The sequence below is a fragment of the Pavona decussata genome, unplaced genomic scaffold (assembly GCF_977016875.1).
Source record: "Pavona decussata unplaced genomic scaffold, jaPavDecu1.1 SCAFFOLD_6, whole genome shotgun sequence".
In the NCBI taxonomy this organism is placed as follows: domain Eukaryota; kingdom Metazoa; phylum Cnidaria; class Anthozoa; order Scleractinia; family Agariciidae; genus Pavona; species Pavona decussata.
The window spans coordinates 4,805,559-4,818,516 of record NW_028145430.1 but is presented as its reverse complement, the minus strand read 5'-3'; the positions used below and the strand labels follow the sequence as shown (position 1 = coordinate 4,818,516).

The window sequence follows — 12,958 nt, the reverse complement described above, 5'->3', positions numbered from 1 at the left end:
TGAACAAGAAACTGGTTCTCGTGATGCTGCCGTTTTCTACTTTTCTTTTCCTATATTCGATGATTCAATTGATGCAATTAACTTTATTTCATTTTTTTTTGCCTATTTAATGTACAACAGGATAATGCAATAAACTAAACAGCAATGTGTTCTGAAGGGTAAATGTAAATTAAAGAAAACTGAAGTTCTTTCTATTGACAAATTTGTTGGTGGTGAAGTTTATGAGTTGTAAAGGCCCAGATAGACCGAGGGAAGGGGGGGGGGGGGGGGTGGGTAGACTTAAGTATATGTTAGTAACGAGAAGGTGAGTAAGGATTGTTCATAGAGTGTATCCATTTGGGTTTGTGATTGCAAGAGAAAGCCAACTATGGTCACGATTTTCAACATAGTGTTATTTCAAGTTACGTCCCTTCATTGATATTTCCATGCCAATGAAAGGGATCTTTGTGTCAACGGCAAGCTCTGTCTTGATTGAAAGTGTAAGGCTAGGCTGGAGGTCATGCAGCATAACAAGAACATTTACTGTGGCATTAGGCATTAGCACTAGACAGGATGCAGGAGCCATCTTGATAGCAGTTTTTATAACTGAAATGGTCATCCTGCATACATATATTATTATTATTATCATCATCATCATCATCATCATCAGCATTGTGGCTTGAGTATCATCTACATATCCCTTATAATCATTTTGGCAGAAGTAAGCTTTCTGTCAAGGTGTCACACAAGGTTCATACAAATGACCAAAGAAGTAGAGCAGCTGTAATTGTTAAGGTGGCTCTGAACCCCTCTGGCAGATTTTGTTTAAACTTTGTACAAAATTGTATCTAAACACGGTGTTTAAAGCTCCATAATAAAAAAATGAGCTATGTGAGTTCTAACCTCCACCAGGCCCTTGCTTCGCGAGGTTTTGCAAGTCATGTATTTCTAGTAGGTAAAATTAGGGCTGTTTTAAACAGACTATACTGTTGCTTTGGTAACCCATTATGTGGAGAAAATGACCATAACTTAGTCACTGCTTTCTTTGGTATCATCATTGTTTTATCAACTGCTAAAGAGTGGAACTATCCATCATGTGACAGTGTAAGTGCTGGGAAGTAATGGACACAAGCGCCAGCCACCTTAAGCAGTAGTTGTAGACCAAGAGGAGCAATAACTTTGATCTAAGTTTTAAGTGTAAAAAATAGGTTTCCCAGAGCTTGCTAGAAGTTCACATTCACAATAAATTTCTGTAGGAATGCATCACACTATCAAATATTTTTTGAAGGAAATTGAGCACTGGTAAGCCAAAGGGTGGGCAGTGGTCTTTGGCTTAGGCCATTTTTAAATGACCAATAACTAGCAGTTTTGACCACCAATGGGCCATAAAGAAACCATGGTCTATGCCATGTACTCAACCATACCTTAATCCCACTTCTTCAGGCATCCTCATAATAACTGTTAAACTGAATTGAAGCAATCAACATGGAATGGGGCCTTATGCATACTATACTAGTATACCTTACCGTATCATTGCATTTACATGCGAAATTTGTCTTTGAATGAACTACGTGTTTTGAACATGTGCACAGGAAAAAAACCAAGGCACCATCGAGGTAGGCATGTTATTGGTACAATTTTACACAGTTTAGGCATGTTTTATGGACTAGTCGACAATTAGCACCACTAAATGGTATAACTGGCTACTTCAAATTTTTGCCAGCTGTAATTCGTTAAAAAAGGCAAGTGTTTACTTCCACAATCAAGAATCAGATGTAATGTCTTAGAACATTGTCTGTGTGCGGCAGAAAAACATAAATTAAAAGAGAAATCTTTGTATTCTGAGTGCATTGTTTTTTGTTCAAATTTCTTTCAAATCGTCCCGGCATAAGATGGTTTGCATCTAGAAATTCAAAGAAAGCAGCGAATCTATCTGAGCTGCTGTTCTAAGTTAAATTATTTTACCACTAGTTAGAGTGTGAAAAGTACTAAAAGACAGCAAGAATAAGAGACTTCTTCTGTTTATGGCCAGCTACTTTCCTAGTGAAGCCAGCCACCCCAAGGCCTAATGACAACACCTCCGTGTTACCTGTTTCAAAGTGAAAACAAATTCCGAGGTGGTGACGTTTGACGACATTTATGAAATTGTCAATTTCATTAGCTTTAAAGTTCTTTGTTTTCCAAAACGTTAAGCTGAAAATACAAATCGGGGGAGAAGGGATGAGGTAAGAGCACTCGTTTCTCACCAATGTGGCCCAGGTTCGATTCCTGCACTCAGCATCATATTTGGGTTGAGTTTGTTGTTGGTTCTCATCCTTGCTCTCAGAGGTTTCTCTCCAGATACTCCAGTTTTCCCCTTCCCTCAAAAACCAACATTTCCTAATTCTAATTCAATCTGTGAAGCGCATTTGATCATCTTGTCATGGAATAAGGCACTATACAAATTTACAATTTTTTGTTAGGTCCATTTTAACTGAAAGAGTGAATGATAAATATTTGAGGTCACTATCCTTTTTCTCACTCAAGACATTCATCGCAACGCTTTATTTTCTACTTTTTCTACTTTTGTTTTGCTTTGCAAAAAATAAATATTGCTGGGAGGGCCGAAAAAATGAAAACATGTCTTAAACATGTGTACCTGTTCCATATATTGACTACATTTATGAGGAATAACTTCTTTTTAAAGATCTACAATCGTGGACAAAACTTGTTAAGAAAACTGCGAATTTTGCGCATATATTTCAATCTACCTTAAAGAAAACACCGCCTGGAAAGTACCACACCTTCGCCCCCCTCCCCCTCACTCAATGTTGCTTTGAAGGCCGGACGATGACCCAGCCTTTTTTCAGCGACAGAACAACATTGATGAGGGGGAGGGGGGCTGTGTGGTTGACGTATCATTGTAGCGCTCGAATTTGAAGATTGACTGCACGATTGTGGTAATGTGACATGAATAACAAAGTAGACGTCTTTGGAAGGTGATACTTTTACCAGAAGGTGATTGAAAGCCCTCAAGTTGGTCAGTATTTGATAACTCTTGGAACTCTCAGCATTAAAACTGTGATTGATCACCCTAAGATATTTATTGTGTTAAGGTTCAGCATGTAGCACATCAACAGAGCAAATCACACAAGTTCATGCATACATAATATATATGTCAACTTCTAATCTCAGGTTCATCAAGCTGCATTGCTCATCATGAATCAGCTTTCCATGCTGCTGTTTTTAATCCAGTTGATTCCAATTTAATTGCTACAGCTAACTCCAGAAAGGGAGTCCAACTCTGGGACGTCAGGGTCCCAATAAGGTGAGAATGAGATAGATAGATAGATAGATAGACAGACAGACAGACAGACAGACAGACAGACAGACCATCTAGGAACTTCGTAAAACAGTCAGCCCTGGAGTAAGAACACTCACCCTTAAACAAAGCAAACAGACAAGCTCAGGTCACTAGGAGGGCGACAGGAATTGCAAACCTTTGATTCATCTCGACAAGTCTCTTATCATTTACAGACTGCATTGGTTCTGTATAGGCTGCCCTTGACCTTTCTTTCGCGCACTTCATTTGCTTTCATCTCCTCCACATATCGTACTGTCCATTCCTGGTCCACTAGTGGCTTGTCGGTGAAAAGGTCCTCCACATAATCACTTCAATTGCTGCTTTGTTTTGTGCGATGCCTACCTTGCTCAATTTCTACTTCAGAAATGGAATTTATTTTAAGCCAAACAAATAATAATAGTAATAATAATAATAATAATAATAATAATAATAATAATAATAATAATAAGCAGGAAGTTGATCAGTGAGGATGGCAGAAGACACCCCCTCAGCTCCACTGCAGTGCTGTATCTTCCAAGAGAGGAAGGGTGGGGGGGAGGAGGTGGACTCAAGTTCGTAGAACAAGAGTGCAAGCTGATTAAGATTAAGGCGGCTATCAAACTGTATGAGAATCCAGACCCTATGATGAGTGCTGTGCGGCTATTTTAAGAGAGGGCATGTTAGAGGGGATTCTCTTCCCTTGTGAAAGGCTCACACAAGTTCGCAGAGGAACTGGGGACTAGACTGAATTTTGTTAGTCCCGAACCATCGTGTACCTCGTTTCAAGCTCCAGAGAAGAGGATTGGAGGACATCAGCTGAAACAGCATTTGAAGAAAGCTGTGGGACAGAAGCTCAACAGGAAGGTCGGAGACCAGAAATGGCAGGGACGTTTGCTGTGGACCATATTGGAAGACAACCAGCTGAGTAAACGTGGTTGTTTTGCCTGGTTGAAGAGGTGGGCGTATGCGCCTACTCATGTTGTCGCAGGAGTAATGGAGCTTTATGAACAGCTCTTGCCAACCTGAGTTTATTCGGCCTATACGACCATTGTCAGACCAAACCAACATCTTGAGTAGAATGTGCCGAAAGGTACCAGGAAGCCTTGCTCACGTGCTAGCAGGCTGTTCATCGTTAGCACAGATTAAGTACATGGACAGGCGTAATGCTGCACTTAAAGTGCTGTCCTGTGACATGCTGAGGGACCTCAAGCTTGCCGACTCTGTTCCTCCTTGGTACTCACAAGTTGAGCCCCAACCGATGTACAAGTCAACAGATACTCAAGTATTTTTGGATGTGCCTGTTTGTCTGAGCCAACAAGGTGGATGCGCTATTTGTAGATCACAAAGCGAAGAGGGTGCTAACCGTGGAAATGAGCTGCCCTTGGTTGAACAACCACACGAGGAAGGATACTGAGAAGACAGAGAAGTATGAACCATTACGGTGGTAGTTTGTCAGACACTACCCAGGCTACATGATCACACAACTGAACGTCATAATGGACGTACTGGGGGATGGTCCAAGGAGCTGGAGGTCGAGATGAATAAGATCTTTGGTGGACGATCGAGTAATGTCCTGAAGAGAATGCAGCTCCCTGAACATTGCGCGAACATTCAAAGTTATAACCAAGTAACACCCCAGACCCTTATGTCATAGTAGAGTAGAGTAGTTTTACGCTTGTTTTAGTATTTAATTTTTTTATATAATTTAGAGGCCTGTGTTAATCTTGTGGAAGGATGGGGGGGGGGGGGGGGGGGTTGTCGGACATTATCAACTTTTTTAAGTGTTAAATTCCTGTAGAACAACATGGGTTACACTTTGCACCCCATGTGGCTAATTTTCATAAGTCATTCACTGCGCATAATGATGATGATGTTAATATGATGACGATAAGCGAATATTTATACACGATAAGCCATCTGTACTGTTATCAAAAGGGTCCTGTTCAAAATAACAATAATAGTAACAAACTTATTCAGTAGTAAATGCAATTTAAAAATGAAAAGAAGTTACGATGCACTTACTATACTGAAATAAAAAGAAACACAAGACTTGACACGAGAATTCTCAAGTCTGTGCCCCATCCCACGTTGCACAAGAGAATCTTGGAAGAGAGATGAAGATCGTACACCACCATCTGTGGTTTCAAGAAGAACGATTGTACTAATAGCGTGTGTGTTGATTGCTGGAAGTTGAACAGGCTTTGTTGATCTTTACGTGTAATCACTGCTTCCATTGGGGTCACAACCTTATCGTGGTGGGGCAATTTGCGTGTCTCAGTGACCCCTAGAGCTCTGTCGGCAGGAGTCTTGCACTCCTGGTAGGGTCACACATGCCAAACAGGTCAAAGGGTAGAGACCTGACAGACAGTGACCCCCTGGTCCTCCAGGTTGGTGGTTGGACGCAGCGCTAACAGCCCTGCTCCATAAAAAGCTTAATGTTACAGAAACCAGAAGCATAGACAATGGTTAAACACAATCTGGGGATGTTGCGTCTGGGGATGTAATGACGCTGGGCCAAAACCAGTAGGAAGCCCAAAGGCCGATGCGCCTGGTAGTAGCTCCCCAGCAGCAAACAAGCATCGGTTGCTGGAATGTGAGGACTATGGCGGAGGCAACATGGACAGCGCAAGTGGCCAAGGGGATGGCGGAATATGGCATCGAGGTGCTAGGGATAACTGAAACCAGATGGAAAGGGATGGGATCAACAACACTGCAGAGTGGCGTGAAGGTGGTGTACGTAGGAGATGAAGAGGTGCGACAAGGAAGAGTAGCCATCATGATAAGTGCGAGGGCAAAGAGAGCCTTGATGGAATGGACCCCGATAAGCAAGAGGATCATTAAGGCACGATTCTACTCCAAATACAAAAAGCTGACAGTGATTCAAACGTATGCACCTACGAATGATGCGATGGATAAGGAAAAATATGAATTTTACAATCAGTTGCAACACACTCTTTCAAGCTGCAATAGACACGACATGAGAGTGGTGATGGGAGATCTGAATGCTAAGTTAGGGAACAACCACACTATTAGGGAGGAGGTAATGGGGAAGTTTTTTTTTAATAAACTTTATTTGACAAATCAACAAACCGTAAAACATTACATAATCTTTTGCAATACTTATTACAGCAATAATAATTACAGCTACAAACACAAAAAAAAATAAGTTAGGGAACAACCACACTATTAGGGAGGAGGTAATGGGGAAGTTTTTTTTTTAATAAACTTTATTTGACAAATCAACAAACCGTAAAACATTACATAATCTTTTGCAATACTTATTACAGCAATAATAATTACAGCTACATACACAAAAAAAATAAAAATAACAAAAGGATAAATACAATAATAATAATAATAATAATAATAATAATAATAATAATAATAACAATAACAATAGTCGTGATAGTAAAACGTATACACTTAGGGAAATGGTGGTGAAGTAATAACCTGACAGATGAGAGGTTTTAGCAGTAAACACTTCTCGTTTAGTAAATGGGAAAATCAAAAACTCAGTAGTGAGCAGTGCCAAGAACGAAATTAGAAGAAAATTAATGAATGCTGTAAAACAATATCATCTCAAAAGCAAAGAGGCCAAGTGGGAAAAGCATACTAATTTGTTAATGGATTGTCAGAGAAACTAACAGTAATTGTTGAAGAACAGCACTAAAGGATCCCACTTCTTCGAAGTAGGAGCTTGATTATAGGATTCAATTTTAAATTGGGACTTGAGGACCGCCAAAAACATATTTAGCTGAGGGACCTTGTTCTGTAATGGCGAAGTTTGGTGCTGGAGTCATGAGCGACAACTGGGAAAGTCTATGTGATGAGAGGAGCAGACGTATACAGTGACCACCACCTTTTGAGAACAAGAATATGGCTAAAGGTGGCTCAGGCTGAGGGAATGAAGAAAGCAAGGGTAGGGTTTGATGTACGTAAGCTGCAAAGTGAAGAGATCAGGAGGAGATACAACGTTGAGGTGAAAAACAGGTTTGAAGTCCTTAGGAGATATAGAAGATCCAGAGGAAGAACACGATAAGGTTTTGCAGACTATAAAGATGCTGCGAAGAAAGTTATCGGGTGGTCAAAAAAGCAGACCAAGCCATGGCCAGGGGACAAAACATGGGAAAAAGTAAGGAGAGGAAAGAAGCAAAACTTAAAATGGAAAGCACAAGATCAGAACGATTAAAACAGAGAAAGAGGCAAGAATATAATGCGAAAAATAAGGAAGTGAAACAAAGTGCTAGAAAGGAGATGAGGAATTGGATGGAGGAGAGGGCTACAGCAGCAGAAAAGGCCACCAAGAATGGTAGAAACAAGGAGCTATACAACATAACCAAGACAATAGCCGGGGAACGGAAGAGACAAAGTAGGCGTGAAAGACAAGCAAGGAGTGTTCTAGATGAAGTATTAGAAAGGCTGCAGAGATGGGTGGAGCACTTAAGTGAAATACTTAACAGGGATGTCCCAATACATCCAGTGGAAGAAGATGGGAGAGAAAAACTGAAAAAGATTGAGGAAATAGATCTAGGAAGATGGCAAGTACAAGAGGTTAAGAGTGCTTTGAAGATGACAAAGCGAGGGAAAGCAGCAGGAATAGATGAAGTGGGCCCAGACTTACTGAGAGCTGACATGGAGGACACTGCAAGTAGGCTGACTAGATGTTATAACAGATTTTGGGAGTCTGAGAAGTGGCCGGAAGTGTGGAAGAAGGGGCTTATCGTTAAGATATTCAAGAAAGGTGATTTGCCCGACTGTAACAACTGGAGAGGAGTGACTTTACAAGCCGTCGTTATTACGATATTTTGCAGGATGGTGCTAGAGCGGCTCAAGATTGGTATAGACAAGAAGCTTCGAAAGGAGCAGGCTGGGTTTAGGCCAAAGAGAAGCACAACTGAGCAGATCTTTATATTAAGAAACATCTTAGAGCAGGCAAATGAGTGGAGGGCAGGTCTGTACATACAGTTTGTGGACTTTGAGAAAGCCTTTGATTCGGTACACAGAGAAAGCTTATGGAGCATCATGAGAAGCTATGGGATAACTTGCAAGATGGTGAGAGTGATAGCAGACATATGCGAGGACTTCAAGTGTGCAGGTATTGACGGAAGTGAGACATCAGACTGGTTCAAGATCAAGTCTGGAGTAAAGCAGGGATGTGTGATGTAAGGATTCTTGTTCTTACTGGCTCTGGATTGGACCATGAGGAAGGCAACAGCAGACAAGAGAAGAGGGATACGGTGGAATTTCACAACAGTGTTGGAGGACCTGGATTTCACAGACGACATTGCCCTGCTGTCATCCAAGTTTAATGACTTGCACAAGAAGACTGGGAGACTGACAGCAGAAGCAGCCAGAGTAGGCCTTAAACTCAACGCGAGAAAGTGCAAGACACAGAGGACTGAGTATGCTAGCAACAGGGAGGGCATCGTGGTGAATGGCAGTGAGGTGGAAAATTTCGAGGAGTTTCTATACCTAGGAGCTACTGTAGATAAGGAGGGTGGAGGCAGTAAAGATATTATGAACCGACTGCAGAAGGCTCGCAGTGCATTCCAGAGACTAGGGAAGGTGTGGGCAGCGAGAGGGATAGGAAGGAGAACCAAGATACGCCTATTCAAGACTTAAGTTCAACGGGTCCTGCTATATGGCTGTGAAACGTGGTAGATCACAAAGGCTGACAAACGAAAAGTTAATAGTTTCCAATGCCAATGCCTTGGACGGATAATGAAGATCAAATGGCAGCAAAGAATGACGAACAAGAGAGTGATTGAGATGGAAGAGATCAATGAAATGAGCTGCAAGGTACGACGAAGAAGATGGAACTGGTTAGGACATGTACTCAGGAGAGAGGGTGAAAACGACTGTTTTACAGCATCGGGATAGACTCCAGAAGGGCGAGAGGGAGACCAAAGACCACTTGGAGAAGGACTGTTGAGAGGGAGAGAAACAAGGCAGGGTGGAAGAGTTGGAATGCAGCCAAGGCGGCGGCACTGAACAGAGAGTGTTGGTTAGAGGATGTGTCGGCCTTATGCACCTGCTGGTGCGCAGAGATTTAATGATGATAATGATGATGATGATGATGATGATGATGATGACGATGACTGAACTACAGAGCGTTTTGCAGGGAGTTTCACTCTCATGGGCGTTTTCCTTCTGGAAATGAATGATAGTTTAGCATGCATACATTTAAAAGTGAAACTGTAAACTAAAAACCCGTTTAGTGCAGTGAATATTGTCAGTTTCAGTAGTTCTGCAGTTACATTAACAATATAATTGTATTTTTTTCTACAGCTGCTTAAGGCAGTTTAGTTATGGAATGGCTCAAATGTGTGCCATGGGTCTGAGGTGGAACATGACAGGTGATTTGATAACATCTCTCCGTCGCCGCCTTCCTCCTGTCCTGTACCATGTGAAACACCCCTCTGCAATAGCTGAGTTTCACCAACCTGGCTACAGCAATGTGTGTACTATGAAGAGTAATTGTTTTGCAGGAAGCAAAGATCAGGTATCTAAAATAAATGTAAGGCTTGCACTTGGGAATCCACCCTTTTGGTGTTCCTTGCCTCGTGAGTTCACATTTTCTACTTGGTGTGTTCACGATTCAGCTTTTCAACTTTCAAATGGCCTGCCTCTGCTTCCAATTTGTTGATTTGCTATACTTCCTTAGCTACCGAATCTAGTACATCATTCATTCAAGCATACTCTACGCGATGCAGTTCAAATAAGGATTCCCACCAAACTTACACCAAAACTCTGATTTTGCAATCTGACTTCGAGGGACTAGTAAAATTGTCGCTTAGAACCCTCAACAAAACCAAGTGCAATGACTTTATATCCAGAAACCAAGTCAATTGATTTCACAATGGCAAAGTTCTTAAAACTACTAATCACGTGACTCAAAATGTGACTCCTACTTTACCCACAAAGAATACAGAATGTAAAAGTTAGTTGCGATATAAGTACGCAAAACATCACATGTAGTTTCTATTGTTAACTATAAGACGCCCTCCCCAAATAAAACATGTTGTTTGCTAGGCCAGTGCACCCCTCACCTCAGACATCGGGTTTCTGCACAATGAATAGGCCATTTCCGAGTTGCTTTGAAGCTCATTACAAATATGGCAAAGTGCAAAGCGATTCGCGTGAAAGTTAGTTTTGTTTGCAATGAATGAAAACCAATTTTCGTATTAGAAACTATGCATGAAGCCTCACTTTCATAATGAGGTTCAAAGCAATCAGAAATGGCCTATTCAACATTCACAGCAAACTTTCAGATTTTTGTGGTTATTCTGCATAATATACTTACGATTGTACATCATACCATGTCTATTTGTTTCAAACAAACCACTACCCCCTTTATTGAGCAAAGCAAACTTGTCCTGCCTTCAATCCACTGATGCATGATTGACTGCAGTATTCAATGTCATGCTGAAGGCTGGGTTATATAATTTCAAAAACTAGGTCATTGACACATCTTGTTTGTGCAGGAGCCAGGACCCTAGAGTGTCTCATGAAACTTTAGAGCACATCATTAAAAGCGTCAAAAGAAATGTCATGCACTTAAGGTTACCTTATACCTTCAGAGGTGTCTTCAGAGGTGTCTCGCGTCCAAGCGATGTAGCGCGTCCGGTTTAAACTGTAGATACCTACACCCTTATATCAAATTAAAGCTTATAGAGCTGGCTATCAAACTAAACCAAGAATTTTGAAATAAAATGAATTGCCGAATTTTTAGCGCTGTTTTCTCGAATCAATTTTTTCACTTGGAGGAGCCACTTCAAAGAGCTAAACCAGAAAGGGAATTTGTTTGTTTGCCTTCAAATTTGGACAGTAGCTAGTTTAACATATAAACAACAAAAATGTGTCTGCGAATTTTTTTCTTTCCAAATATTTTTTCTCCGAGAGCGATTTTTGTACGATCACTCCACATTTTTTTCATCCTATTTCGAAAATGTTCTATAACTTTTCATTGCGATTGACACGTTGTTTTAGCGCTTTGGTTCCTGAAACTGAGGAGCAAATTAAATTAGCGAAAAACAAAATTCGCTTTGACTTGCAGCTTTAAAAAGGTGATTCAGACGTTCGCATTTAAAGGTCGGTAAAAAATTCGACAGTTCATTTTATTTCAAAATTCTTGGTATAGTTTGAAAGCCAGCTCTATAAGCTTTAATTTGATATAAGGGTTTAGGTATCTACAGTTTAAACTGTACGCGCTACATCGCTTAAACGCGAGACACCTCTGAAGGTACAGGGTAACCTTAATTTCCCACCCTTTTAGATCAAACTAGAAGTTCTTTTAGATTTTAGAATTTTACAGACAATCAGCTCATCTTTTATAGGGTAAAAGTTGTTTTCTTTGCTGTAGAAAAATGTTAATGTGATAGGAATAAAACTCAATTCAAAAGATTGAATCGCCTAGTTTCACTAATCAGTAACCCTATTGGGTTTTAGTTTTCAGTTGGTTCATTTCATGTTTGCATACCATACGGGCAGGTGTCTCACGTAGGAACTTAAACCTTGTTCGTGCCCAATCCGATTGGGTAACTACTCTTTTGAAATAATAGATCAAACTTAATCCTTTGATTAATGTTTCGACTGCAATACAGCTGGTCCTCAGGCAATGGTGTAGACTGGCTGTGTATCAATATAGGTAGCATCATAGTTGGTTTTGGTTGGCGCTTTGGGTGTTACTGATCTCGACTGATTCAGACTACACGCTGTTTCCTCAGGGGTCCACTGTGGTACTGAACGGTTGTTGTGTTGTTTGGTTGTGCTTCAGGAATTTCTATGCCATTATCCCTATTGCTGCCTGATAAAGACCAGCTGTATTGCAGTCAAAGCATCGCGAACATCACCTATGCTACACAATTGTGAGACAAACGATTAATTTCAATCTGTCATTTCAAGCCACAAGAAGTAACACTTCTCCTGTCATACTTTTGATGTTAGTACAGAACTTTGTAGTTTTTGTAGTCTAGCCCAAGAAAGTTGTTAAAAAAGGCCCTGTTGATGTTTATAAGCCTCATACCAAGGCATCCTCAATCACTCAGCTTATCGTTTTTGTTATTTGTTTCGTTATTTCTAATTAGTATGTTGTATCTGGCTCTGATGACTTCAATGTGTATTTATGGGAGGTTCCAGATGACTGGAATGATAAAGCTGAGTTGATAACTGTTAGTAGAGCATTCATGGTGCTTCAAGGCCATCGTTCCATTGTTAATCAAGTTCGCTTTAACGCTGCCACCCACATGCTCATATCAGCTGGAGTTGAAAAGGTCTTAAAGGTTGGTTGCTCTTTTAAAAACCACTTCCTTCTATTAAAATCAGTAAGATTTTACTTCATTTTTCACTATTATTTGTATAAGAATTTAAGGGGTTCGTGATGGAAAAGTAAGTGTAAAGATACAGGAAAGATGACTGATTGAAATTATTGTTACTGGCAGTAATAGTTACATTGTTCAATTGTTACTGGTGAAAATGCGAGTTAAAATTGGCATACCAACTTCGAATTGATCATTCATCAATACTTTGACCTCCAATACGACCTTCACTTCATCCGTTGGCGAATATATTCAGCCTTCCAAGCTGAGAAGTTAGCTTATAAATTACGTGAGACTTGAGGTTCGTAGGGTTACGATCTTTGTTCGATCAAAACCATGC

The 12,958-nt window shown here is 40.6% G+C and overlaps 3 protein-coding genes across 3 annotated transcripts in view; all 3 read left to right on the top strand.

The window, feature by feature from the left end:
* Positions 1–12,958, top strand: part of LOC146489322 (uncharacterized) — a 219,254-nt gene that overhangs the window by 164,404 nt on the left and 41,892 nt on the right. The gene's annotated exons all lie outside the window — the stretch shown is intronic.
* Positions 1–12,958, top strand: part of LOC146489323 (DDB1- and CUL4-associated factor 5-like) — a 40,582-nt gene that overhangs the window by 25,188 nt on the left and 2,436 nt on the right. The window contains exons 5-7 of the mRNA XM_085107752.1: positions 3,154–3,286; positions 9,590–9,803; positions 12,388–12,582. Coding sequence (XP_084963878.1) covers positions 3,154–3,286; positions 9,590–9,803; positions 12,388–12,582 — 542 coding nt within the window. The remainder of the gene's footprint in view (positions 1–3,153; positions 3,287–9,589; positions 9,804–12,387; positions 12,583–12,958) is intronic.
* On the top strand, positions 3,890–4,993 carry LOC146489324 (uncharacterized). The gene has a single exon (XM_085108043.1). The coding sequence runs from the start codon at positions 4,305–4,307 to the stop codon at positions 4,713–4,715; it is 411 nt and encodes a 136-aa protein (XP_084964169.1). The 5' UTR covers positions 3,890–4,304; the 3' UTR covers positions 4,716–4,993.

What these genes read in the sequence shown, in the direction of transcription:
- LOC146489324 (XM_085108043.1), top strand. Translation starts at nt 4,305, where the DNA reads ATGAACAGCTCTTGCCAACCTGAGTTTATTCGGCCTATACGACCATTG.